The sequence below is a fragment of the Dufourea novaeangliae genome, unplaced genomic scaffold (assembly GCF_001272555.1).
Source record: "Dufourea novaeangliae isolate 0120121106 unplaced genomic scaffold, ASM127255v1 scaffold47, whole genome shotgun sequence".
In the NCBI taxonomy this organism is placed as follows: Eukaryota; Metazoa; Arthropoda; class Insecta; order Hymenoptera; family Halictidae; genus Dufourea; species Dufourea novaeangliae.
The window spans coordinates 483,787-510,556 of NW_015373920.1; the positions used below are offsets into that span (position 1 = coordinate 483,787).

The 26,770-nt window shown below is 32.0% G+C and overlaps 6 protein-coding genes across 7 annotated transcripts; 4 read left to right on the top strand and 2 right to left on the bottom strand.

Annotated features, from left to right (window-relative positions):
- Positions 1-224: 224 nt before the first annotated feature.
- On the bottom strand, positions 225-2,799 carry LOC107194464 (beta-catenin-like protein 1). The gene is made up of 10 exons (XM_015584091.1): positions 2,751-2,799; positions 2,528-2,653; positions 2,055-2,434; positions 1,649-1,980; positions 1,358-1,581; positions 1,108-1,290; positions 901-1,048; positions 660-826; positions 414-597; positions 225-333 (listed from the first exon to the last, which is right to left on the bottom strand). Exons 2-10 carry the CDS (start codon positions 2,555-2,557, stop codon positions 245-247), a joined length of 1,737 nt encoding a protein of 578 aa, XP_015439577.1. The 5' UTR covers positions 2,558-2,653; positions 2,751-2,799; the 3' UTR covers positions 225-244.
- A 351-nt stretch (positions 2,800-3,150) lies between these two features.
- On the top strand, positions 3,151-4,000 carry LOC107194463 (Golgi SNAP receptor complex member 2). The gene is made up of 2 exons (XM_015584090.1): positions 3,151-3,290; positions 3,434-4,000. Exons 1-2 carry the CDS (start codon positions 3,151-3,153, stop codon positions 3,930-3,932), a joined length of 639 nt encoding a protein of 212 aa, XP_015439576.1. The 3' UTR covers positions 3,933-4,000.
- A 1,310-nt stretch (positions 4,001-5,310) lies between these two features.
- On the top strand, positions 5,311-6,358 carry LOC107194474 (cytochrome c oxidase assembly factor 6 homolog). The gene is made up of 4 exons (XM_015584104.1): positions 5,311-5,325; positions 5,459-5,600; positions 5,756-5,817; positions 6,250-6,358. Exons 2-4 carry the CDS (start codon positions 5,460-5,462, stop codon positions 6,356-6,358), a joined length of 312 nt encoding a protein of 103 aa, XP_015439590.1. The 5' UTR covers positions 5,311-5,325; position 5,459.
- A 66-nt stretch (positions 6,359-6,424) lies between these two features.
- On the top strand, positions 6,425-11,584 carry LOC107194452. Its single transcript, XM_015584076.1, has 8 exons — positions 6,425-6,502; positions 6,585-7,471; positions 7,549-8,314; positions 8,384-8,771; positions 8,859-9,001; positions 9,089-9,240; positions 9,309-9,695; positions 9,760-11,584. The coding sequence occupies exons 1-8, from the start codon at positions 6,425-6,427 to the stop codon at positions 11,582-11,584; spliced, it is 4,626 nt and encodes a 1,541-aa protein (XP_015439562.1).
- A 3,345-nt stretch (positions 11,585-14,929) lies between these two features.
- LOC107194470 (REST corepressor 3) lies at positions 14,930-19,354 on the bottom strand. 2 transcript variants are annotated; one of them, XM_015584099.1, is made up of 11 exons: positions 19,115-19,354; positions 18,528-18,596; positions 18,276-18,350; positions 17,982-18,196; positions 17,690-17,872; positions 16,839-16,949; positions 16,259-16,347; positions 15,773-15,947; positions 15,319-15,633; positions 15,077-15,243; positions 14,930-14,947 (listed from the first exon to the last, which is right to left on the bottom strand). In XM_015584099.1, the coding sequence occupies exons 1-10, from the start codon at positions 19,215-19,217 to the stop codon at positions 15,160-15,162; spliced, it is 1,419 nt and encodes a 472-aa protein (XP_015439585.1). In that variant the 5' UTR covers positions 19,218-19,354; the 3' UTR covers positions 14,930-14,947; positions 15,077-15,159. The 2 variants fall into 2 exon arrangements, with proteins under 2 accessions (XP_015439585.1, XP_015439586.1); XM_015584100.1 differs by lacking the exon at positions 16,839-16,949.
- Positions 19,355-21,420: 2,066 nt separating this feature from the next.
- LOC107194453 (diphthine--ammonia ligase) lies at positions 21,421-26,547 on the top strand. The gene is made up of 12 exons (XM_015584077.1): positions 21,421-21,535; positions 21,646-21,830; positions 21,926-21,999; positions 22,120-22,300; positions 22,635-22,726; positions 22,790-22,880; positions 22,940-23,114; positions 23,197-23,364; positions 23,489-23,790; positions 24,104-24,431; positions 24,513-24,614; positions 24,694-26,547. The coding sequence occupies exons 1-12, from the start codon at positions 21,421-21,423 to the stop codon at positions 24,996-24,998; spliced, it is 2,118 nt and encodes a 705-aa protein (XP_015439563.1). The 3' UTR covers positions 24,999-26,547.
- The last annotated feature ends 223 nt before the right edge of the window (positions 26,548-26,770 follow it).

A 26,770-nucleotide genomic window follows, 5' to 3' on the forward strand; every position in this document is an offset into this window, starting at 1 on the left:
ATGTGCAGCCTATTTCAAATAGTTACCCATTAATAAAAGAAAAATGCATTAATCACAATATACACATACACACACACATTTAATTTTCTTACGAACTTACTTGCTCTCGTATATAAAACAGAAGAGTTTGTATAATATATAATATCGTATGTTAAATGCTGATGGGGGAAAGGATTACTTTCGATAGTGATATAAATACACCGAAATGATCCAAATTTGGAAATTCTTCATTAAGATGTGTACATCAAAACTTGTCAATTAATTGTAATATGTGTTGTTGTTCTGCTTCTCGCCATTCCGAATCGCCAGCATCACCAAGATTTCCAGCATATTCTGTTTAAAAACAAGACACTACATGTAGTATACTCTCACGAATACCTGGATGTAGAAAGTCTTATAGTAAAAAGGCATACCCCTCATGATGTGTCTAATAGTTTTGAGAGAAGCTCTTCTTTGTGCTAAAATCCGCGTAACTCTTTGCTTCACTGCCGGTGGACAACCGGTACAAGCTTCTAACAGTACATAATCAACTAATTGTAATATGAATAAACCGCCATCCAGTCTTCTCAGGTACGATTCTTCTTCATCTTCATCTTCCTAATAATAATAATAACAAAATGTAAATATACAATCTGAAGTAAGATCATTGAATTACGAACCTTTGTGTTCTTTTCGACTTCTTCCACTTTCTCCAGATATTTGAAATGAAGCTCCATTAATCGATCTACTTTCTCATAATCGTTTTCGGTAAATTTACTTAATAATCTCTGACGTTGTTGACCTTTACAGTTTCTTAACATACTCGCAATAATTGATACTACATGTTCTATAATACACACCAATTAGTTAGAGGTTTCTAGAAACTCGTAATAAAAAATATCAATTACTTATTTCAGTTACCTTCGTGTTCTTCCGCCGTAAGCATCTTCTTCCTATTTTTTGTTGGAGTTTTCATGAATAAAGGAAATATAGTCCTTAACCCGAGAATATCAACAAATTTGCTGCAATTATCTTTTCCATCTGGACCATTCATTGCATGATCTAATACCTGATAAAAGTATAGCTTATCAATATTAGAATATATTGAAAATGCAAATCAATACATACCTTAAGAGATCCATTTCGGGACATTTTCTTTTCCCTTAACATTAAGTTCATAAGCTGCAATCCCTCACCTCTCAAAAATCTATCTCTGTTCACAGTTGCCATAAGACTTGAACATAATACATTGAATAAATTTTCCATCATTTCTTGTTCTTCAGCCGTTTGAGGATCATGTCTTTTATAGTACTGAACATAATAGATTAATAACTAATATGGTAAAAGTAAAGAATTGGAAAATAAAAACTGTACATACTGCTAATTGTTGTAGTAATACATCAATTCCATCAAGTTCACCAAGAAGAAGTCTATTTTCTGGTGTGCTTTGCAAAAGAATGGACAAAAGTTCACTAGCATAAAGTTTATTAGCATCAAATGGAGCTTTTGTCTTAATCCTACGTAGTAACCACTGCATCAATCCCTGCTTTCCTGCATCAGCACATAAATCAGGTCTGAACTCCAGAAGATTTTCAAAGATAGCTGAAAAGGGGACACATTATTCAAACTTGTCAAGTTATAACATACACTTAAATTAAAAAATAATTACCTAAAGTGTTATAAACTCCATCACTTTCTTCTTTCACTGCTTCATCCAGTCTTTCTAAATTTTGCACAAGAAGTGCACAAACTTGTTGCTCTAACAGAGCATCAATAAGTGTATCTGCTCCCTCTTGACTTTCATGTAGAATGTCTACATCAGTTAACTCTTGTAAAAGATCAACAACACCAACTGCTACGTCTGTATTCTCATGTGATAACAATTCAAGCAAAGAAGGTACAGCACCCAACTCTACCATTAGTGGATAGAGGTCTGGATTAGTAGCAACAACATGAAGTTCTTGAAGGGTTTCATGCAACTCGACCTCTGATTCCATAAATCTGTTAAAATTAACATTACGTGTGTTTCCTAAACTTTATATCTTGCATTATACCCTACATTAAAACTAACATACTTTTCTGGTTGATCAGGAAACTTTACTCTCATTTCTTGATTCCTAAGTGCTCTTTTCTCAAATAAAAGTACCATTCTTTTAAGTGTTGCTTCATCCAATGCTTCTACTTCTGGGGCCTCAGTTTCTACATATTTTAAAATGTCCTGTTTTTCCTTTTCTGTCAACTGTGGTTCAACCACGTCATTTGCTGGTGAAGGTAAAGCAGCTCTGATAGGTGTAGGAGGCTCACTACTTCTGACTGGAGTGACATCAATCTCTCTTGCTTGTCTTTGTCGTGGATGATATGGAGTTTTAATAACCCGTTTCGGTTTCTTAGCATTCTCCCATTCATCCTCATCATCTTCTTCTCCCGCCACTGGCCTTTTTGGAGTGTTTGGCGGCTGCAAAAAAACTTCGTTAGGTTAGTTAAGTTACAATGAGAATTTTTAACAACAACGAAACTCGAGATATATCTTAGACACCACTTTACGCACTTTGTACGAGAGTAATTCACCGATATCCATTTGTAAAAAGTAACCTTCCCTATTAACAAATTATATACATATAACTTTTCGAGTTTGTCTCACTTGATGTATTTCATTGTTACAAACAGCAAATTACTAAAAATACACAAAAATTATAAACCTGCTTTGCTAAATAAAACAACGGTGGGACAAATTGTATAATTATTTTTATCAACCTGAACTAAATACATACTTGGCACTATAGGAAAATGTTCTGTGTACAATAAGCAAACACAAAGATGTCAGTAGCTTCTCTTTGGGTGAAATGGAAAGTACACGATTACATGGTTTATAGATAGGTAATATTTAAAAAAATATTTTATGTTTCTTTAAAAACTATGATAGATGTTATTGATTAACTTTCGATGATTTGTAATCATTTTCTAGCACAGCCTTTTACAAACTCCTGGTCTATTTCATTGTAATAAATTTTAATATATACAAATGTATTATGGGAGAGGCTTTGATGGCTTTGATAACCACTGTGCCAGTATTTACTCAATTTACTCTGACATGCTCTGACAGTACATACTGTTTGTACACGTCATAACTTTAGTGGATGTTAAATACGAATGGAAAATTTATTAAACAATATGGAAGCGTTATATCATCAAACAAATAAATTGGTACAAGAAACTCAACATCTTTTCTCGCAACTCGAGAAAAAATCGCCTAACCTGGATGTCAACGAGGTTGAAAACAATATAGAATCAAAAATAAATCTTATCAACAGGTAGGTAAATAACAAACTTTGTAAATTTCAAATAAACTAATGTAGGTTACATATTCAAACCATCTTCATATTTACATAATTATATAGTCAAATATTGATTAGCAGTTAATAAACTGTACTTATTTTATGTACTTCTTTTTTAGTAATTGTGAAAGACTCGACGTACTATGCTTGAAGGGTCCTATATTTCAGAGACAAAATGCTAAAATGAGAGTTGACCAACTGAAATATGATAGTCGTCATTTATCAGCTGCCTTAAATTCTTGGCGCAATAAAATGATCAAAAAGCAAAGAGAAGAAGCTGAAAGAGAGGCATTATTGTCTAGAACATTTACTACAAATGATCATGTTGACATTATGATAGATCATAACTCTCAACATAATTCTAGTTTAAGAAATGCAGTCCATGGGATGGATGATCTTCTTCAAAGCGGGAGCACTATCTTAGATAATTTAAAAGATCAGAGAATAACTTTGAAAGGAGCTCACAAGCGATTGATAGATATTGGGAATACATTGGGGCTTTCCAATACCACCATGAGACTGATAGAACGAAGAGCCAGAGAGGATGGATTTGTTTTAGTTGGTGGGATGATATTCACATGCATTGTCATAGTGTTAGTTATAATTTATCTCACATAGAAACAAATTCTTTTAACATTTCCACATGATAACGTAATTGATGATAATGCAGTCAAAATATTACTTTTGTTGTAACAAACAACTACCTTTTTTGGAATTTTATAAAGTATGACATGTTTTTGTTAATTTGCCAAAGAGGTATTGAAGATATTTAAATTCTGGGAAGGGGACGGTTCCGACGACTGCACAGATAGTAATGCCTGAATCCATTTAGACTCGAATTTATTTTTCATTTATACTCTGAAATATATTTCTTTGAAATACAAGGATTTTGTTCTCAGATACATAAAGCTATTGAAAGCGTGGGTCAAAATGGACCCAGGCACTGCCAACATCAATGTTGAAAACTTGATGCTTAAAATACTAAAAGTGAGTGTTATAACATGAAACTGAAATTTGTAATTGTTGCATATTCTGTATAAAGATAAACGTATTTGTATATAATTAAATATCAAGAATAAATCACACGATATACTTGTTATATATTCTGCATGATGTAATTATTTACGTATAATTTTCTGTTAAAATACGAAATATATTCCTGAATGTTACATCATATTCACTCCATGCGTTCATTGGCAACGCGAACCCCGATTAAATTTAATTTAACCAATCCAGAATAATTCGTGAAAAATGCTGGTGTTTATATATTTTTACGATACTTCAATTACAGACTATTTTTTATTTCTACCAAAATAAAAAATTGATACACCTAGCGTGGATCAGCGTGGACCGTAAAGATAACGTTATATACACAAGTTGTACTTCGATGTCCTACATGTTTCATAAATTAAAATATAACATTTAAATATTTATATTTTACCGCAGAAAGTACTACAAATGCTATAAATATTGTAAAAATTACTATCGTCATTCATTGTAATATTTAACAAGTTTATTTTAACAAAACAAATAAGCAGGTTAGTTTCAGTTCTTTATATTGGATGATATCAATATGGTATATTGTAAAGCATTAAATATTTAAACCTATGTAGTTGCATATACATAGCCGTGTGTTTATGTATTTTTATAAATTGTAAAATGATTTTAAAAAATGACTTCATCCATATGATTAACCTATTTAAGTGTTGAACGATACTCGTTTAAAAATAAAATTACATAATTATGCATGTATGTAATGTTTTCAAAAATCACTTTTATATAAATAGTTTTACAAATAAATATCTTTTTCTCTTCCTTCTTTAATTGTTCTTTCACGTGTAAACGATACGCAACACTAAATACAAGATTATGTAACAGTTTTTCCGTTTTATTTTAAGGATCTTATTTATGATTCTATAAAAGTAAGTGCTTATAATACATCTCGAATTCATCAGTGAAAATTTTTACACTAACTGTAGACTTTTATATAGTCACAAAAGATTACTTATAGGTAAGTATGTATTATGCATTTCAATTGTGAATACTATTTAGTATTATTTTTTATTTCAAAAACTATATTACTGACAAATAAATGGATAAAATCAAATTACATAGTGATTAATACTAAGGGTGGATTATTTTAGAATGTCTTTCCCAAATAAAGAAGATCGTACAAAATGTTGGAACTACAGGGATGAGTATTGGAAATGTCTTGATGATGGTAAATCAGAAACAGAATGTAAGAGATTTAGAGATCAGTATGAAAAGTTTTGTCCTGCACTATGGGTAAGTTTTAAGCACTGCATGAGTATTTTTATCTTGAGACTTAATGAATACAAAAAAGAATAACAGTGAAATGTATCTAAATAAAGTATTATTTTTATTTTTGCTAATACAAACATATTTTTAATGAAATCTACATTTTTACCACTTTTTACTAGGTAAAACACTTTGATCGTAAGCGAGAGTACTTGAAATTCAAAGAGCAAATAGAGCAAGGGGGGTATGTTCCCGAAGAGTCAAATCCAGCATAAAACTAATTTAGTGATTGTAATTTAGAAGTTACCACAATTTGAACTAATAGTTATTGAATTGTTTTCAAATTAAGTTTTCTTATTTTTATTACTTATAATAAAACAAATGCTTAAAAGTAACATGATACTGTCTTATTATACTGTATGAAAATCCTTAATCTGTTATATTAGAAACACTTTGTTTTTTTCCTTTTTCAATTATGTGGCACATAGAAAACTTTAAGCAGAAAGCTAGTTTGATGGCTGCTAAATACTATGCTTATTCACACTTAAAGCAATGATTTATTATTTTTTGAACCTTTTTCAATTGTTTCTGGCTTTGCAGGAATTAATTATATTATAATTATTTTGATAATTATTCAAAAATGATGTTTGAAAAAACAATTAACTATTAATTGCAGGACATGCAGCATTGATGGAAGTAGAACAGAAAAGGCTGATTCACCTGCACAAGTTGCTGCAAAAGCAACATTCGATTTTCAAACAACAAGTACCCATTCATATGATTAGGGAATAACAAGTACAAATATTAACACAAAGAATAAAGTGCTTTACATCTCAATTACCTATACAAAAATGTGTACAAAAAATTTAGAATTGATTCATTTGATTAAAGAGCTACAATCATGCACAGAAGATACTATAATTCTGAGAGTCAGTATTTTTTAGTACAATAATTGTATATTCGTAATAATTATTTTTTTGCTATTCTTATAAAGTCATTTTGTTCTTTTAGAGGTTGATAAACTATGCTTCATCGCATAAACAATTATGGAACGACGAGAGTCTGAAACAATGGCAACCAGTACTTACACATGTTATACAACTTTTTATTCCAAACTCAGAAGTACAAAGAGAAAAAACTTTGTTAGCTTCCCACACATTTTTTGCTTTACTTTCAATGGAATCTACTTTGGTTTTTCTAAATGGTACACTTACAAATTTTTTAACATCGAATTCCAATGCATTATACTTCTTGAATGAAAAATATAATATTGTTGAGTTTGAATTATTTAAGTTAATTTCTGCTTATGGCTATTTACAAGTGAACTGTAAAGAAATATATTCTAATGATATTTGTTCTTTAATTTTTTGTGTTACATATGAACATTGTATAAGGTATACAAAACATTCTTATTTTGCATACAAAGTATTGGAATTGTGGTTACACAGAACCATGTGTACAAATTTTTGGGACATGTGTGATTTAGCACTAGAGCAAAAACTAGAGGCAATTATTTTTTCAAATTGGTGTAATGCAATCAATGAGATAAGTAAACAGAATTCGGTGTCCATTTTTAATATGTACCTGAAAATCATGGAAAAGAAATACAATGGATATTTGGAGTTTGTGTTTAAACATTGCATCGACAGAATTTCTTGGCAAAACGAAGTAAAATACGATATACTAGCAGAAATTTGTAATGTTTGGGATAATATTAACATGATGACATCCCGTGACTTTTTGCTATCTTTATCTACTAGTTTAACAAAGTATAATTTACGTTCAGCGGGTACAAAAGCTTATATTGCCATTATAAAGAAAATAACGGAGGATGAGTGGAAGACAGCTTTTGGGTGCATAATGAATTATCTGTTTCATCATTGGGAAACAACAGAAAAGTGAGTCTACTTTTAGAGTTTCATATAGAATGAGGTAAGAAAATTGAAGTTAGATATAAATTTGTAATTTTTTTCAGTGCTAACTATAATGCCCTTCAATTACTCTGTAAACATTGGCTTGAACCAATTATAAAAAAATACAAAAGCATATTGCCATACTTATGGAATCTTACTAGAGATATCTATGGATATTTCCTACGTTCACATCTTCAGAGAATAGCCGGAGAAGTGCACATCGATCTCCCACAGAAACCAAACATCGAATGTTACATAAATCATAAAAATGAGGTTGTAAGATTGAATGGTTTTGCCATAAGTTGTTACGAGGTGAACAATCTATATGATAAAACCAAGGATCAGTTCTTTACAACAAGGAATTTCTTATGGCATAATGCAAACAGTACAACAGTGTGTATGAGAGATGGAATTGTTAGATATTTTAAAGTATTTTTTGCCAGTGTTTTAAAGATGTGTGATACTAAGCCAGATTGCATAAATGATGTGTTTTATATTACGCATTGGTTGCATGAATTTTTGTTGGATTGTTTCGAAATTGGTTCCTGTTATCAACGAAAAATACTTGGTTTAAACTTATATAAGGCTATGCTTTCTTTTACTAATGCCAATGGTCTGAATAAATTCAGCAATATTGAGAATGCATCCTGTACTTTGTTAGTACAAAAGCATCTAAAAGCGACCGATAATTGGCAGTTCACAAATAAAGCCAGCTTATTTTGTTTATTAAGACTTGTATTAGATTCTGCACTTGATGTCAAGCAACTAAGTAATTCCATCATTCTTGATTATTTCGACTTGAATATTTTAACCAATTCGGAGAAACAAGTAAGGGAATATTTATTTAATACGTTTCTCACTTCTAATAAAGTAATTATATAATCGATGTTTTCTTAGATATTATATAGAGTGGCATTGAAATATAGCAATTCGTCAAAGTTTTATGAAATTGAAAGTGGTACTGCTCTGATTTCAATTCTAGCAAATTGGCTACCTTTCGATATTCTGGCTGAATATATAAGTTTTAATAACTGCTCAAGTTACACAGATTTTTTATTTCATGAAGCTGCAAGTCAGTTAACAGAGATGAAACAAGACATACTAAAGGCAATAGTTCAGAATAAACCGTTTTATGGAGTCTTAACTGCTTTATTGAACATTACCTTTCGAAATGGTCCCGAAAACAGTTGTTTAACTTTAGAATTTGTTAAAAAACTATTACATCTGTTGAAGGACGCTTCTAACTTCTTTCTGTCTATACTTTCTTCAAAGTCTGAAAATACAGGTATATCATATTTAATATAAAAATGTAGAACACCATAATACGTGTAAATAATGTCTTTTTTTACTTAGAGTGAAATTGAATTTGCAGAATATTCATCTTCATTCGCAGAAATGGGATTAGCAATTGATAATGCTATTAAGAATAGCAAAGTTGATAACATTGACTTTGAGGAGTTGTGTTTAACTCCTGCTCATCAGGTTCTTATTTCTTGCATTTGGATGTCTTTAAAGGTGAAACATTTTTATTGTATACTTTGAATTAATATAACATTTTAATTGAAATTATGTAAGACAACAAAGTGCCCCCTTTTTTTGTAGGTCTCTTGTGAAATAGCTTCTGAGATAGGAACATTAAGGTATTCTTATGAAACAGTGAAATGCTCTGCTGATATTATTGTAACTGTATTACTCAGATGTAGACACAAAGGTGTAGTGGAAGCCGCGGGTACAGCAGTAGGACATTTAACTAGGTATTATTTAAACTCCATAAATAACACAGTCACATTACCGTGTAATTAAGAATAACCAAAAATCGCAGATGTTTATGCAAGGAAGCTGAGTACTATGATTTACCAAAAATGCACGTGTTACGTATCCTAGAAGATAACGCCATGAACTCTTTAAACATCACCCGAAGAGGTGCAGGATTATCAATAATGTTTCATAGAATCGTCGTCAGTGATAATCGAAGAGATAGACCGCTTTTGCATTTTGCGGTACAAAGATTGTTAGACTTGCTGGATAATATCTCTGATGTCTCTCCAAAAAGTGTCGAGTGTCAACATGATTCTCCCTGTGCAAGACGTTTGCATTTCTTGCGTGCTTTGGTAGCTGATAAAGAAATACACGCACAATTAATTCCATATATGGAAAGGATTTCACTGACTTGTTTCAAGTACTTGGAGTCTGAAATATGGACTATAAGGTAACATCAAATACAGTTTTCGAAAGGATATAAGAATGATTACATTTACTATGCATATTTTCAGAAATGCAAGCCTCCAATTGTTTGGTGCAATAGTTCCGAGATTGGTGGGCCAAAGTTATGGACAGTCTGTGGACTTTGGAAACGGTTATCCCATTAATCATTTTGTCACACATTATCCTATACTCGCGAATTATGTTATGAAAGAAGTGCAAAATTTTTCATCCACATTCATGGATTTTTCTACCGCATTATATTTGCACTCAAATGTCGTACACATCCTTATACTTCTTTCTAAGTTTTCAAACAGTGGTTCTAATTTGATCGATTATTCTTCCGAAGAATTTGTATCAAAGATGAAGCATTTATTACGTACATTGTTTAAAAATCCCGTTTTATACGTTAGACTTCTAGCTGCAAAAGCCTATGCAGCATTGACAGACTTCTTAAATATTGAATGTGAGATTATGGAACTGAAGCATCAAGTTTCCTTGAGTAAAAATGCCAATTTGATCCACGGTTATTTATTAACGATGAAGTATCTGAAAGAAAAACTGTTGGTTGAAGTTAACAATATAAGTTTGGAATCGGCTGCAGTAGAATATGTAAATCAGGAACCCAAGCAATGCGCAGAATTGTTACGATTACGAAAAATATTACAAATTTGGGGTATTATACCCGCAGGGGAAAATAAAATATGCTACATATTAGAAGTGCTCTGTTTACAATTGTCGGAGTCTATTTCCGATAAACTGGATTCCACAGACATATTTTGCTTCGATCAAAATATCTCTGTGTTATCTTCCGAAAGGATAAAGCCGGGATTTTTTCAGTTTATTGATCATTCTACAAAATTATATGCAGACTATGTTAGACGAACTAATTTTATTGACACTGATACTTTGCATAAAATTTTAGTCTCCCATTGTATTGATCAAAGCAGTTCCTTCTTAAATAATGTAGGGAGTTGTATGCCAGTTTTGAAAATTGTTCTCGAACATTTATTATTAAATGAACATAATTGCAGTGAATTGCATGTAAATGCAATGGTAACTTATGCTCTCGACACTTTAAAACATTTATCATTATCCGATATGAGTAAATTGAATATGAAAAACTTTGTGAAAAATTTATCCTTTGAAACAAGAGAAAGTGTAACAAATTCTAAACTATGGCGTTTGAAATTTATACTAATAATAATGTATTCTGATAATGATATAATTATAAACCGGATATTATCCCATGTTCTGAATTTATGTGTTCACGAAGAGGAGTATAAGAGACAAATAGCGGTTGAATTAATACAATTTTCAATTCGTCGCTTTGCAGAACTAACAAACGCAAACAAGCTAACGGTTTTGCACTGCTGTTTGATTTTGTTGAAGGATGAAATTTCAGAAATACGCGATGGTATTGCGGAGAATTTGAGAGCACATATTTTACAAACAATTGAACACGATGAATGTATGTATCAATCATTATTAAAGCGAGTAATGCTTGGTCGACCAAAATTTGTTACGAATAAGGATATGAATCTATTTTTTCTGAAACTATTCACACATAGTATTAAAAACTTCGACGTTAACGCAGCAATTGAAAATCCTTTCTACCATGACGACAATCCTGCTTATAGGGAGGAGTCGAAGTTTTTAAATCTTTGTTTCTATTACATACGAGGAAATAAGTACAATTCGGACAAGTGCTCTGCAGAAAATACCGCAAGAAACAATAATGAGAGACTCATTGATGTTTTAGATAAGATGGAGGCGAAATATCGACTTCAGCAAGAATGTCTATTCGATAACACTAACTTAGATATTGTATTAAATATTAAATACGTAGAATATTTATTACGGAAGCAAAAAATTGTAATACAAGAGTACAGTTAATAATAATCACAATGTACAATTGTAACTAAATAAACGGTAAGCAATGTTGATGTATTTTATAATTATGAACTAATAATTCTTGTCGAGGAGTCCCAAATAAATGTTTTATAACCCATCAAAATACACAAGAAATATTTAATAATCCCGAATAAATACATCTGTACACCTTACGGTAATACGAATGTGTACACATTCACAAAGCTTATAACTTCGTATTTACATTATGCTACATTTAATCGTATCAGAATATTAGAAAAATTTTGAACGATCATAAAATATATTACACACTGCGAGAATTCTCGGTTTTTCCTAATGTCCCACCGTAACATATATCTTTTATTCGTATCTACAAGTTGCACGATATCAAATATAAACTGGCGAATTTGCTATCGTAACATCTTTCAAGAAATTACATTTCCTTAATTGTTGAGCTACATTGCATAAATTAAAAGTAGTGAAGAAGTGTCCGACTAATTTCTCGAAAGAATCATATCGGCGTTATATAAAATTACAAAACTTGAATTTCAAAACCATTCACGTATCAAGCAAATTCGTCTGTTTGAAGAAACATTATTCGCTGACCGCGCATCGTCTGGTACTTAAATGCATTTATAATTAAATAATAATTAAAGAAAGAAGGTGGCATTTTGCCAGGAAAAGTGATAGCTACACAACAGAGTATTTGCATGTAACTTCTTTTTTCAATCTTAAGCTACTGAAAGTTTACATCTAACATAATTGAACACTGCGCCGTGCTTTCGTATGTAAAATAATTGCACGTATTAAAACTATATGAATGAATGAAAAATGTAATGAGAACTGATCGAAATGTAATATACTACGTTAAGTTACGAAATTAAATAATTTTCTATAATTAGGTACAAGTTCATTGAATTTTCAAATTCTTTACAGTCATTAAATTATTGGTCAAACAAAAATGATATTGAAAGGTAACATCCAAATTATTTGCTGCACGCCTCTGATCGCAATGCTTTTTATCGTTTCAGTTTGCAACAACTTGTCCGGGCCAGATAGTCCTAGCGACTATGTGATCCGCCATCGTGATATGTCGCTAACGATTACAGTAAATTTCTTTGGTGATTCTTTCTATTTACATCAAAGTATGTTTATATAACAATTGCTAAGGTGTGCCTAATCTCAGAATCGTTTTCGTGGAATAACATCTTTCTGACAAAGAAATCGTACACACACGCTTGCGAGTGTTTCTGTTTGTTGCATTAACATTAAGTAGTCGACACTACCTAGATAAATATATTAAACTAACGATATTATTACTATAGCTATTAATAGTAAATGTGTAGTTGTACACATAAAACTATATTAAAGGTTACACATACTTGAGGTTTAATGTTCTACCATGAAGCCGTGCAAATTATTGGAAGTCGATAAGACTTGAAAATATTGTCTAACGATAATGATGAAAAAAATTACTGCCATTTATCTATTATACAGTTAGCTTGAAATTCGAATTTTAGAGCAATTTACATGATTAAACTATTTCTTGAAAATAGATTTATTAAGATTTTATTAATTTAAAATTATAGTCATCAAGACTTAAACAGGCTTATGCGTTTTATAATCGTTCGAATATTTAACAGTGCATGAACAACAAACTATTCTGACTTTCTTCTCATTCAATTAATCAATATATTTTTCTATTATAAATGAGATACTCCTCTACAATGGAGTACAGAAGCTTGTGCTTGTAAGTATAGAAGCACCGTTACTTTGTAATACGGTCAATTTAAATATATATATATATATATGTGCTTTCGTTACATAATTTTGCATAATAGAAATATTCAGGAACCATTATTCGTTTATACAACTGGATCGAGTACGTAGCTGAAAGCCACAAAAATATATTTATTTTCTTAATATAATATATCTTTTTTTGCAGCACGATTTTCAACCCCTCAAATTTGTTATTCTATAAAACTTATAAAAAAAATCTGCTTTGTGATGTACCTTGATAAAATATTAAATATTCCTTCGTTAAAATTTTAATGAAACTGTACCTTTTCGTTGAGCATTATTCTTCTATAAATAAGATGTTTAACACGACTGTTGCAGTTTCATATTTTAAATAAAATAACATGACAACGAACGTGTTAAACCTTTCATCTTCTTTTCCAAGAAGTTGTAATTAGTAATTTGAAAAACTTTTAAATGGAAAGATACGGAGAAACTTTTCTTCCCTCCTCGTCGTTTCTTTTCCGCACAGAATGGAAGATTGTCTGATTCTCGGTATATTGTATCATTATTATAGTTTGAGTATGCATTATGATTTGGCGTAAAGAGAAACGGAGAGGACTAAGAAAAGTATAGTTTTAACATACAACCTTGTATCCCTTAAACTTCTTTTGTACGGCCAGAAATGCATAGGCACAAATACAAGAATTTTCATCCGGCACCGAAATCTTATGACACTACAAAAGGGAATATTAAAATGGTTCCGATAAAAAGTGTTCTATACAAATGAAATGTAAAATAAGTGAATGCTCTGTTCATACTATTCTCTTATTTCTATTTGTCTTTAGTCTAAGTTCTCCAACGTAAACTATTTTAACGTCTTAAAAATTCTATAAATAATTGAACATAGAATGTGCATAAACTGACACAAAATTCACGCAAAAATATTGAACTCGATACAAACGCAGCAGTGTTACAGCGACAGAAACTTTAGAACAATGGCTAGTTAATATTTGAGCACGGGTAAAAAATCGTTAGAGTACTGAAATAGTCACAAGATACCTTGATTATCCGCATATGAACCTGTCATTTTAATTCTCTGGTATATATAAATTGTTTCGTTTACAGTTGTTACCAAGCGATACACGATTTTCTTAATGTTGTGAATTATATCATTTTTTTAGAGATATTTTTACAATCTTATCGATTCTTCATCCGTTATTAATGAATTTTTCTTCATTCGAAACAAGTAATTCTTTTGTTTAAATTACTTTCATTAGTCAAAATAGGACTGTTATGTCCTTTATGTATACCTAAAAATATTATGGGCTACAGAATACAATTAATTTACTCATAAAAGAAAGATGATAATGAGCATCCGTGATTACGTACAATGTGTATATTATTTAATAATGCTTATACCTGCATCTGGATGCATCAACCTAATGAAATTTTAATTTTTCTTAGAATCATATGCTAGGTGTCTTTAATGGAACCACGCTTCTTTGAGACCATTTAAGGAGCATCCCATTTCAGACACATACAAACTATATTACACTAAAAGTAAGGCTAGCTGAATGAATTCACACGCTTTCTTCAGTATTAATTCATCAATATATTCGTTATACGGATCGCCGGACCACGCACAAGCTTAAATAAACAATTGTTTCTTGTACTTGGTTGTTCCTAATGTAAAATCGCACCACCGTAGAGTAAAGCGATATATATAACCAAGAATAAAAATAAATGTATATTAAAAACTGAATTATGGACAAATACCTTTCTCTTCTATGATATTATCGATTATCAAAGTGCCTGTGATTATTTTTCTCACGTTTAGTACTCAACAATATACTCATTTGTTATTTAGCCGTCTGTCCAAGACCGACGGATGATTTCGTCTTTTGAGATGATTCTGCAGCTTCATTTGGTTGATCCACATCCATCTAAAGTACAAACATAATAATTAAATCACTGGTATCGTTTAATACTTTGTGCGGTTTGAGTGACAGATACTTTACCTTCTCTTCTTTTTCATCATCAATCAATATAGGGCCGTTTTCAGCCTCGTATTCCTTTAAAACCGCATCTAAATTATACCTCCGTCGATAGTTCACGAAAAACGATCGTAGATGAGCTTCCGTCTTGGTACCAATTACATCAGCAATAGCAGAGAAATCTTTTCCATATTTTCTAACTCCTTGAACGGCTAATAGTAACTCGTCATTTGTCCAACGAGCGTTTATACGACTCGACACTTCTGGTGGTCGCAAATCGTCGATACCATCAGTTGTTTTCCGTTTCAGTGCGCTTACTTGCTGTTTGTTCGATTGTATCTATATATTGGATAATAAACATGACTAAATAAACGTTCTACCGCTAAGTATCAAAACGTATAAGTTATTTTTCTATGCGTATAAAAAATGTATCCACACGTTTGTCGTTGCAAACTGATATTTTTGTTTAAGAACATACTTGTCGTTTTAAGCTAACAATTTCAGTGTCGATTGCTTGTAAACTGTTGTTCGCTTGATTCGGTTGACCAGCCAATGCTGCTAAATCATCATGATTAACGACCAGGCCGCGGGGTGGTTTTCTTTTATTTGTACGACCTGGCATGGAACTTAATGGCCTTGCTACACCAGTTCGCCTAAATCATTTGAATAAGTTTGATGTGTATCGTACGGATCGATTTCATAAAAAGAAAAGACAGGTATGCATGGAATGAAAGTATTTTTCAAAACATTAGCTAGTGCACTGACAAGAATGCTCATACATACCTATAAATATGTGTATGAGTAGCGTGAGTACTAGAACATTTTACTTGTCGATTTGTAGAGATCATCTTTTGTACTACTTGAATATAGAATAGAAAAATTTTGTATGAACATTCTTAATTTGAGGAAAGTTCGAATAATTTCTTTTAATTACTGATATTTAATTTTACTTGCACTCACTGACCTCCAGTGCAGATAGCAGCTATGACACGCGTGTCCTTTCGGCGTCGCACGAACACTATGACAAGCAACGCCACAGTTACTGCACGAGCCCTACAACACATAATACCCTTTGTAAAATCAAGCCCGATCATCCCCCCACCCTCACCCACCACGTTAATTCTTTTACATTCAGCTAAGCTAAGTCTCTAAAGTGTAACTTTTTACAAAACAAAAATATTGAAGTATATGCATGAACATATTATTTGAATCTTTAATTCGGTCTGCTATGAAAGATCAGCAACTCTAAATCTGTACTACACATTTGTGTAGTATTGTTAATAATGTTGAAGCAATTAAAAGCCGATCTCTTTCAAAGTTAATAATTCGTTGTGTGCTTCAATATTTTTTCCTCAGTTAGGTTTCAGCCTATCGAATCTGCTAATGTATGAATTACTTGTGTACTGGATTTTCTTACTTTCTAATCTCTTGACTGTCTTTGTTAAGGTAAAAGGATTTACACGATAAAGAGGAAAATAAATATGATACACAAAATAGCAAAATATAATAAGCGTATGCAACTGGGTAAGGTTTAGGCTGAGTACCTGAACCTGAGGGGCGTTTTCCGAGTCGGATGGGGCTTTGGCGTCAGTGCCTTGGCTTCCTGGCACAGCTTGGTTCTTTCCACGACGTATTCCGCGGTGGATCGTCCATTTCTGGAACGTTCCACATTTACGTTCACACACGATACAACGATAACGAGAGTATAACTTTTTAGTTTTGTATGATTGATGGCGGATGCGGACTTATTTCTGAACAGTTGTGAAAATTTTTACTGATACATTGTGGAATATATGTTACTTGGTGCATGAATTTAATAACTTTCGATCTCCAATTGTTTTACGTGGACGAATTCATTTTACATTTAATTTTTTATTTTCGGTACTAGTGACCTTTACTAATTGTACATTAATTGCCTAGTTATCGTACTCTTATTCATCGCATGGAATACGTTACCGTGTGGATACATTTTTTTAAATGCATGTAAGTATTTAAACATTATACATATGTGTTTTTAAGCCAGTGCCATGGCATTAAGATGCAGCAAGAGGAGAACACTACTACACGCAATAGCATAAATGTTAATTAATTTTAAATAAATTGACTCTATGGAAAAATAGTAAAATGAAAATGGTAACATAAAGCTAGTAATTTATAAAAAATTAAACAAGCAACTAAAACGAATTCGTTATTCTGTCTTGATGAATAACACAATTTTTATGAATGCTTATGAGAGTACAGCTATTGTTCTGAGTGAGTGAATGAGTGAGAGAAAGAGAAGAGACAGAATAGAGAAGAGAGAGAGAGAGAGAGAGAGAGAGAGAGAGAGAGAGAATTGATTTCATGTAAATGTCTAGTACGTGCATTTGTTAGATATATCAAAAGGGTATCTTACTTTTTCTTCCGACTCGCTGTCTGTATTAGAGCCTAACTCACTTCCATTTTCACTCCCATTTTCTCCTTCCTTTCCACCACTTGTTAACTTTCTTGCTTGTCTATCCATTAATGATGTTCTAGTTCTTGTTTTCTTCCAACTATAATAGTACTTGACAAGACTAGCAATAGATTTGTCAGGTAACTAGAAGGACAAGATATAACAGATTAATATAAAAATAAGAAACAAACATCTAGCTACAGAAAATACAGTTTAAAGAATATATATTATATATACAGAGAAGATTTCTTACCATTTGTCGAATACGGTGGAAACTTTTTCCATGAAATTGGAAAGCTTGTTCAAAAAGAACTTTGTCTTCAACTGTCCATTCATCTGGGAATGGTGTAAAATTAGCTAAGTCTAATACGGCACGTTCTAAGTTATGTTTATGCCAAAACAACATTCCCAGGGCTTGTTCTCCATTGTAACCATATTTTTCCTTAGCCAATATAATATATTCATCCACTGAAAAAATTATTTCCTGTGAATGTCATGTGATAAGAAATAATTTGTAAATCAAATAACAACTGCAATTTTTTCTCACACTTTTGATCAGGTATATCTGTTGTGGGAGACCACACAAGTAAAGCTCTGTCAGGGCATTGATCTAATCGTCGTTCTAAAATATAAAATCTATAATTATGAAAGTTGGATTGGATTTAAAAACCATTCCTTATAGAACATAATTGTTTATTATTCTCATGTACATTCATGCATCCATATTTGAGCAGCATTATATTTGTATGTATAATACAAATGTTTAATACCAATCAAATAATGATAATATGTAACATACCATTGACTGGAATAAACTCTGGAATTATGACTTGAAAATCCCGACCAACTCGTATTTTTTCTGCTGGAACTTAAAAACCAATCATCCTTAGTCAACATAAAAACCCACTATCATTACAAAATTAACATAAATCGCATAATTATAGTACACAAATCTAAAAGGAATCAATAATAAAGTCTCTTTCCTTTATGTTTTGTTAATACTTATATCTTGTGTTTATAAATAATTTCAAGTTGAAAATGCATAATACATTTCAATATAATTAATGTATTTTCGCTTAAAGCTGAATTGGTATCAAAAAACTAACGCGAATATTGAATGAACTCATAAAATATTCGAATTAGTTTCATAAAAATAACTGTAAGAATTGGTTGCAAATGCAAAGAACTTAAAAAGAGGAAAAGTGGGGCGCGCTGTTTGAAGATCCTTACGGATTTTCGCGTTCAATCAATAGAAAAATATACAAGCATGCAAACAAAAAATATTACATTGAGGATTTTATGTATTTACAATATATCGATTAAGCAAACATTTTATAGGATCTGATTAATTGTAAGGATAATTCGATTGTAATGTAAAATTGGTACCTCCGTCTTCCTCGCTCGAGGATTCAGTCTGTCCATTGGGGCTGGGGCCTCTCGACCTGCGCCCGTTTCTAACATTCTCCGAGTTTCTTTCCGCCAAAACCATCTTCCAGGTTTTCCTTTGGTGAACGATCTACCAAAATATCACACTGATTAAGTCCCTGTCGCACGAAATACTCACGAAACCTACGATGCAAGCGATGGCTTGCAATTACACGGTGCTCCGTAGAGTCTGACTCGCGCTTCGTGCGACCGTAGCGAAAGTAAAATGGCCGCTTATTGAAAGTGATCCGATTGGCCAACGATATACCCAGTAAAGATGGCAACGTATATTTTCAATGTATTTCGAAATTAATTGTATCCTGAGGAACCAGTTTTTCGTTAATTCCTTAGCACCTTGACAAATATATTTTTTCATTCCAATGCGTCTGAATTATTCAGACGAAAACGTACAGATATTTTATACCTAGTTAAATAAAGAGATTTCATTGTGAGACATTATTTCGCTGATATTAAATATTTTTGTACATACCTACACAAATTAATAAAATTTTGGATTTCTGTTGAAGCCCTTTCATTACCAAAAAAGAATACTGATATTTTAATAAATGCAATTTATAATCATAGTATGAAATATTCTATCTAGTATTACTCGATTGTTTTGAAATTGATGAAATGCATATATGTACAAATTTTTTCAAACGACGTAGTCCTATAAGTGCAATTTCAATATATGTATTTATAAAGTTCTGAATAGAAGAAGTTGAAATTAATAAGTAAAAGACTCAATGTTATGTAATTACAATGTATCATGAATTTGAAAATTATTTTGAATCAATTCCTTCGAATGCACACCTGGCACATGAAATTACGAAGCGTGTACTAAATAGAGTAATTTTATATTTCATTAATTGTATAAAAATATAGAAATTCTATAAAAAACTGTGTGAAAAAAGCAAGAAATCGCAATTATAATTTGACTGGACTAGTATAACTATCAGTAAATTGTAGAGTAGAAGTAGATTGAAATAACAAGCATCGATATATCTTGTACACTGATGATGTCACGAGGTAAGGTCGCATGAGATTTCCTTAAGAATCTCTCACTGGCGACTCTGATTTGTATCAGATATTGGCAGAATTTGAAATCAAGTATCATAGTAACGACGAATATAACTTATTAACAAGTGGAATTCCTAGCTGAATTCAAGTAATAAATATTATAAACAATCGTAGAATTGAAATAAATCATAACCTCAATTTGTACGGTTTGTGTTGAAAGTCTATATCCGAGAGGCGCCACTATCAAGCAATCGCAGTCTCTGATAGACTTTGCCGTGTAAGGAACTTTCGTCGCCTATTTAATGTAAATATTACATTTGTTGAGAATTTAGAGTTTATTTTAGCGTACATAAGCCCGAAATTATCGTTCACGTTCCCCGTGCAATTCGTTGCTCGGCGTCATTCCGTAATATCTCTCGTCTAGTCGAGATCGGCAATAACCAAAAACTTTCTCCGTAGGTATTCTTTTTTCTTTTAATAATCGCTGGCCCTTTCTTTCTAACATCTCGATCGACTCAAATTTTATGTTTCACTGCATCCCAGCCTTGTGACACTCCGGCGAGAAATTTTAGATCTGTTAGGAATCGTTTCCGGATTTCGTGACACTTACTGTTTAGAATAGTACAGTGATTAATTTTTGTTCACTAGCCAATTGTTACATGTATTAACAAGTTAAATTGAATATCTGGTGTCTTTTTGGTTTCTATCTTCTTTGTCACTTCATTTAGAGGAATAGCATACGATTTTCTTTTTTTGAAATCACTCTGGGATAAGAATGAAGAGTAGCTTTTTTTCTTGAATTTTCTCTAGAAATGTTAACATCTAAATTGTCTTACTTCTGAGATAGAGTATACAAGAAACACATCCATGTATGTATTTCATAAATTTAATTTTGGCTTAATGTATACTTGCGAGCAATGTATACATATGTAATCTTAAATATGTCTGCTGCATGTTCTTATAATTATGTTACTTTTATTTCATGTGTTTCCATATCCTTCTAACATAAATATTTATTAATTGATATTTACGATTTGGTCTTGTGTAAATGTTGAGAATGAAAAAATAATATGTGCAAATGTGTTTTAGTTTTTAACTTTGATATGCATATGTATATGTATGTAGAATATGTCCATATATATAAAGTCATGTACTGTGTTAAGTTGTCTGAACATATATATTCAGATTTATCTGTATCCAAAGCTCCTGATAAGTATTTTGAGAGATTTTGAGTATAAAACGGAAACATGAGAGTTGTTGCACTAGTCAGTGGTGGTAAAGACTCTTGCTTTAATATGATGCAGTGTATAGCTGCAGGCCATGACATTGTGGCCTTGGCTAACTTATATCCTGTTGGAAAAGGTAAAATAATAAATACAATATTTTTCTGAGAATGTAGGCCATTTCTTTAATTAGTGAAAATAATAAAAAATGCTATTCAATAAATAATGAAGAAATAAAATATTTTCTAGATGAGCTGGATTCATTTATGTTTCAAACTGTTGGGTATCAGGGAGTTGAATATATTGCAGAAGCTACTGGCTTGCCAATATATCGTGAACCAACATTTGGTAGATCAAAAATGCAAGAAAAATATTACTATCCAACAGAGAATGATGAAGTTGAAGATCTCTTTAGGCTGTTAAGTAAAGTAAAGGTAAATATACATATATTTCACCATGAGTTAATATATAATGTGTATACAGTGAGTATACAAACAACAAATTTAAAATAATTATTTTATAATAACAGGAAAAAGAAAATATAGAAGCTGTTTCATCAGGAGCTATTCTAAGCGATTATCAGCGAATTCGTGTGGAAAATGTGTAATTATTTAATGCAATATTTAAAATATTCAGTTTAGTAGAGTACATTGAACTCAATCAATATCACTTACTATTTTAACACCAATAAAAATATATCTAATAGAGAAAGCTTGTTTCCAGATGTAGTCGTTTAGGTCTTGTTTCTTTATCGTATTTGTGGAGACGGGAACAAGACGAATTATTAAAAGAAATGATAGAAAGTTCTGTAAATGCAGTTATAATCAAAGTGGCAGCTTTAGGCCTTGAACCAAGGTATTTGGGTAAATCGATCTCTGAAATGCAACCTCATCTTGCCAAAATAGTAAGTAAGATGTCCTAGTGATTAATTTGACACAAAACATTAACTACTTGAGTATTTCCCTTGATTTAAGTCTACATTGGCATTGTTCCAAATACTAATAGGTCATTAAGATATGTGCAAAACAAATTTTATATACATTTAATATATTGATTAGAAATAGTTTTAAGTTATACAGGGTGATTCTCCCGCGACGCAAACCAAAGGTCGTGCTGCTTTAGAGAACCGTCGCGTCGGTATCTGTAATCTGTGGACCAATCCTCACACGGCGGTTCTTTAAAGCGGCACCTGTATCTTTAAATCACCCTGTATAAATTATTTAACGTTTTTTTTGCAGAAAGAGAAGTATGGTGTTAATGTGTGTGGAGAAGGAGGAGAGTATGAAACGTTCACGTTAGATTGTCCCTTATTTAGTAAAAGTATTGTAATGTAAGTAGTATCAGCTTGTATAAACGTGTGTGTAAATTGATATGCATTTGTTTTACATTCTAGTGATGAATATGAAAGTGTTGTACATTCGAATGATAACATAGCACCTGTCGGATATCTTAACTTCAAAAAAATACATGTACAAAATAAGAATGTGAGTAAAGCTTACTTTATTTTTTGAATTTGTAAGTAATGCAAAGGAAAATTTTTCAGGATGGCATAGAAAGATTAACGTTACAAGAAAGATTAAAGAATGTTCCTATTAAAGTCCCCTCTGATTACATCGCAGAGATCATTGGTCCGGAATTGCACGACGGTTGTAATCTATCAGAAGATGAGAACGATGATTGTGATTGTATAGACAGTAGTTTGAAAACGTCGAATTCTGGTAATCGCATCTTAAATGGTGGAATGGAATTATCAGTTTTTAATATGTAGAACATTAATGGAATGTATAATTACGGTGCCAGGTCAATTTAATCCACCGAGTCCTATGGAGATTTTATACGAAGAAGAAGATTATCCCGATGTACCGGTGGTAAATAAGAATCAAACCGGCTGGTTCTGGTTTGGGGGTATTGCCGGGAAACATCCGGATCCGAAATCCGCGATGCGAGAAGCATTGGAGAAATTAAGCAGTAGGTAAACTTTAAGTCTTTTAAGTCATCTTTTCAGTTAAGATTTTTTTTCTCACGTAAATATCAACACACTGTGTACTCGATATATGTATATTTATAAGACACACTCATATCGACTGTCTAGGTCTAGTCAAGAAGGAGAATCTTCAAATATCAGACATCGTTGCCGTAACGTTGTATATAAAAGACATGTCGAATTACGTATCTATAAACGAAGTTTACATCTCGTGTCTGAGCAAAATAAACCCACCGGTCCGTGTATGCGTGGAATGTCCGTTAAATGTACACGTTGTGCTTGACGCTATAGCCTATAAAGAAACTCAAGACTGTGGTGATAAGAAAGTTCATAAACGACACACAATGCATGTACAGAGCATAAGTCACTGGGCACCAGCGAACATTGGTCCTTACTCTCAAGCTGTTCGTGTGAGTGTACTACCGTTAAAAAACGAATTTGCGTGCGCGTCTCTGTGTGTATGTGTAGACAAAATGTGTGTATGTGCGCATTCGTACGCGCACGCACACACATCTGGTTTACAAAAACGAAACATAACAGTGAGGTAAACAAACTCAAGTTTTTTTAGAATGACAATAAGACATTAAGAGCTTAATAAGTAACATAAGTTGATCATACAAGCGATGTTTACTAACAATTTATGCACATTTTCAACTTGTAACTAAATATATATAGTAGTATAAATAGATTGAATAGCTTTGATATTATAATAATTATTGGCAGGTGGGTGATATTATCTCAGTCGCTGGACAAATACCTTTGGTGCCTGGTAGTATGACTGTTCTGGACTTGAACATTAAAAGGCAGTGTCGTCTGACATTGAGGCATATTAATCGTATTGTTAAAGCTATGGACTCGAATACGCAACTCAGGGACATTGTACAAGGTATCTGTTTTTTGACTCACACTAGTTATATACCAGACGCACGAAAGGAATGGGAGAAACGAACAAATAATGCCATCGTGGACTATATTGTTGTACCGAACCTTCCACGTGGTGCTCAGGTTGAGTGGTGCGTATGGGCTCATAGAGATAATAATAGGTTTGAATGTAAGTATCGATGAAAAAGGCCCTGAAAATGGCTGTACAATTTTTATAGAAAGTTTTGATAAAAAAATATTTTGTTTGCAGATGAAGAGACTGGAAAATGCGTAGGTAATTTCAAAGTAGCAATAAGGCGTAGGTGGAATTACGAAAATAACGTTTCAGCGATTGTGTGTTACATGTCCACTGGTATATATTTCTATCCAAGTATAATTCTGTGCTTTCTTTTCTATACAGATCAATATAGAAAAGTATGTATTTTGTATAGGTTCATCTAATTCGACTGGTAATTTAGCCACGGAAACAAATTTACCTTCAACGGAACTGACTGTTAGCGAACTGACAGAAGCGTTCGAGTATGTACTATGCAAACTTACAAAAGGCTCGCAAACCGAGAATCCGTCTTGTAATCTACGAATCTTCTACAAGGTTGGAAGTTCCCCAGGACCGAATTTCGTTCAAAACGTTCTTTCGAAATTTTCTACGCGAAATTTAGTTACCACTATCGTACCGGCAACGCACTTACATAATTTCAGTACCTTTTTATCCATATGCGGTATAAGACACGAGTAAAAGTTAATGTCGATGTTTACTTTGTCAATTATTTATAAAATGAAAATACTGTGTCGTAGAAGGGATTGTAAAAGGGATTTTATTTGCCGTTTAAATTATTTGAATCAATGGGTACAGAGCCAAGGACAAATCGATTTTAATACAAATACAAAAATCATTTAACGGCTATATGAAAGTTGACCACCGGTGTAAAACTATATACACACACACATATTCTAAACGATAATTTAGCAGTATCGGTGCTCGAATATAAACATTATTTTCACATTTTCTACTGGTCGCGCTTATTGGGTTTGCTGAGAAATTCACTTGACACTTGTCCATAGTGTATTTGTATTTGGCTAGTCAACGGGACATTGACGTGGATTTTCTTTCGTTTTTTGTCCCGTTAGTGTAAGTGTTTTACATGTAATGCAAAGCACGTTATGTCGTTTCATAACATGTACTGTATGCTACGCCTTGTTTTTTGCTCAAGCTATTTTTTATTTTTCTCATATTTTACGATACGTGCGGAGTGTTAAGTGTGACTTTATGAAAGAATTTGAAAGCGTGCACAGCCATTTTTATAGTAGAGCTCAAAGTTACAATAAATTTAAAGGTGACCGAAGGTGTTATCACGTATCAGACGTACTAGGGGAAGTTGCAAATTTTATTATTGGTATGAAGAAAACAATCTAGTTTATGTCCTGTTTAATGTTAGTAAAAGGATGAAATGATAAGCGGAAATTCGGGTTGCACACTTCACAGCAAATTGTCCTCTTTCATTTTTCGAATGCTGCCGATGTTGTTCCGCTGTTATTCAAACTTTGTATCGTAAACGCAGACATGTAGCTTTAAAAAAATGTATAAAAAAAAAAGAATATCTACTTCGCAAAAGTATTGTATAAGTCCTCGGTAGTTACATTGCATATAACTGATCTATGCTTTAGGGAGACATCTTGTACAAAAAAAACGACAGGCAATGTATTAGAATATTTTTGACTGTATAACATTTATGCAACGATATGCCAAAGTTCGTATTTTGCAACTTGGTCATTGTTTGAACGACTTCAATACTGTTATCCTCTTTTCTTTTTGTACATATATTGCTAAATAATGTAAAACATTCTTGCAATGTATTATAAAATGTAATTAGTTCGTAACAAAACAATTGGTTATCGGTGTGAATACCAAGGAATTACATGAATTTCTAACGATACGAGAAATAACGGAGCATACTAATTATGACGTGAATACTGCGTTATTATAAATATGTAAAAAAATGATATTTGCAAACATCCGACTCTCGCAACAAAATACTATTCCGAGGATTATATTGCAAAAGAAAAATAAAGAAAGTGATATATATTTTTAAGAAATTGCGGCTCTGTTTTGTATGTTACTATAATTCCTTGCCGCCTTAAACATACATTTACAAGGGACAAGTTAAAGATTACTAAAAATTTTATATAATTCTGTAAAGCAGTCTTTCCAATAATTATTTTCCAATTACTATCTACAGTTGTATTGATTCTAAGGTAATATTTTTAACAATAGAACAATTTTGACCCTATTCCACATTGAATCAAGATATTAACTTAAGGCCGTTCAAGTTCTAAAATAAGGGATTCAAAATTTTAAATGAACTGGAATTTAAGAAAGTTGTTACTAAACATTGTAATAAAATTCAAAATGAGATTTCTTGTATTTTTAGCTTTATACGTAGCCATCGTTGTGTAACAAAAAGGTTAATTATTTAAATTGTTTCTCATTATACAATTATATACAGCCAT

Bases quoted from the DNA above. Each gene is read 5' to 3' on its own strand.
- LOC107194470 (XM_015584099.1), bottom strand. From the start codon at position 19,217: ATGGTTTTGGCGGAAAGAAACTCGGAGAATGTTAGAAACGGGCGCAGG. The intron at 16,950-17,689 runs GTAAGATACCCT...GGAACGTTCCAG, and splicing joins ACAGCGAGTCGGAAGAAAAA to AAATGGACGATCCACCGCGG. The intron at 15,244-15,318 runs GTAAAGTATCTG...TTTGTACTTTAG, and splicing joins ATGATGAAAAAGAAGAGAAG to ATGGATGTGGATCAACCAAA.
- LOC107194474 (XM_015584104.1), top strand. From the start codon at position 5,460: ATGTCTTTCCCAAATAAAGAAGATCGTACAAAATGTTGGAACTACAGG. The intron at 5,601-5,755 runs GTAAGTTTTAAG...ACTTTTTACTAG, and splicing joins AGTTTTGTCCTGCACTATGG to GTAAAACACTTTGATCGTAA. The intron at 5,818-6,249 runs GTATGTTCCCGA...TATTAATTGCAG, and splicing joins GAGCAAATAGAGCAAGGGGG to GACATGCAGCATTGATGGAA.
- LOC107194452 (XM_015584076.1), top strand. From the start codon at position 6,425: ATGTGTACAAAAAATTTAGAATTGATTCATTTGATTAAAGAGCTACAA. The intron at 9,241-9,308 runs GTATTATTTAAA...CAAAAATCGCAG, and splicing joins GCAGTAGGACATTTAACTAG to ATGTTTATGCAAGGAAGCTG. The intron at 9,696-9,759 runs GTAACATCAAAT...GCATATTTTCAG, and splicing joins TCTGAAATATGGACTATAAG to AAATGCAAGCCTCCAATTGT.
- LOC107194453 (XM_015584077.1), top strand. From the start codon at position 21,421: ATGAGAGTTGTTGCACTAGTCAGTGGTGGTAAAGACTCTTGCTTTAAT. The intron at 22,301-22,634 runs GTAAGTAAGATG...TTTTTTTTGCAG, and splicing joins AACCTCATCTTGCCAAAATA to AAAGAGAAGTATGGTGTTAA. The intron at 22,727-22,789 runs GTAAGTAGTATC...TTTACATTCTAG, and splicing joins TTTAGTAAAAGTATTGTAAT to TGATGAATATGAAAGTGTTG.
- LOC107194464 (XM_015584091.1), bottom strand. From the start codon at position 2,557: ATGGATATCGGTGAATTACTCTCGTACAAA. The intron at 1,981-2,054 runs GTATGTTAGTTT...TAATTTTAACAG, and splicing joins TTTCCTGATCAACCAGAAAA to ATTTATGGAATCAGAGGTCG. The intron at 598-659 runs GTTCGTAATTCA...TATTATTATTAG, and splicing joins AAGTCGAAAAGAACACAAAG to GAAGATGAAGATGAAGAAGA.
- LOC107194463 (XM_015584090.1), top strand. From the start codon at position 3,151: ATGGAAGCGTTATATCATCAAACAAATAAATTGGTACAAGAAACTCAA. The intron at 3,291-3,433 runs GTAGGTAAATAA...CTTCTTTTTTAG, and splicing joins AAAATAAATCTTATCAACAG to TAATTGTGAAAGACTCGACG.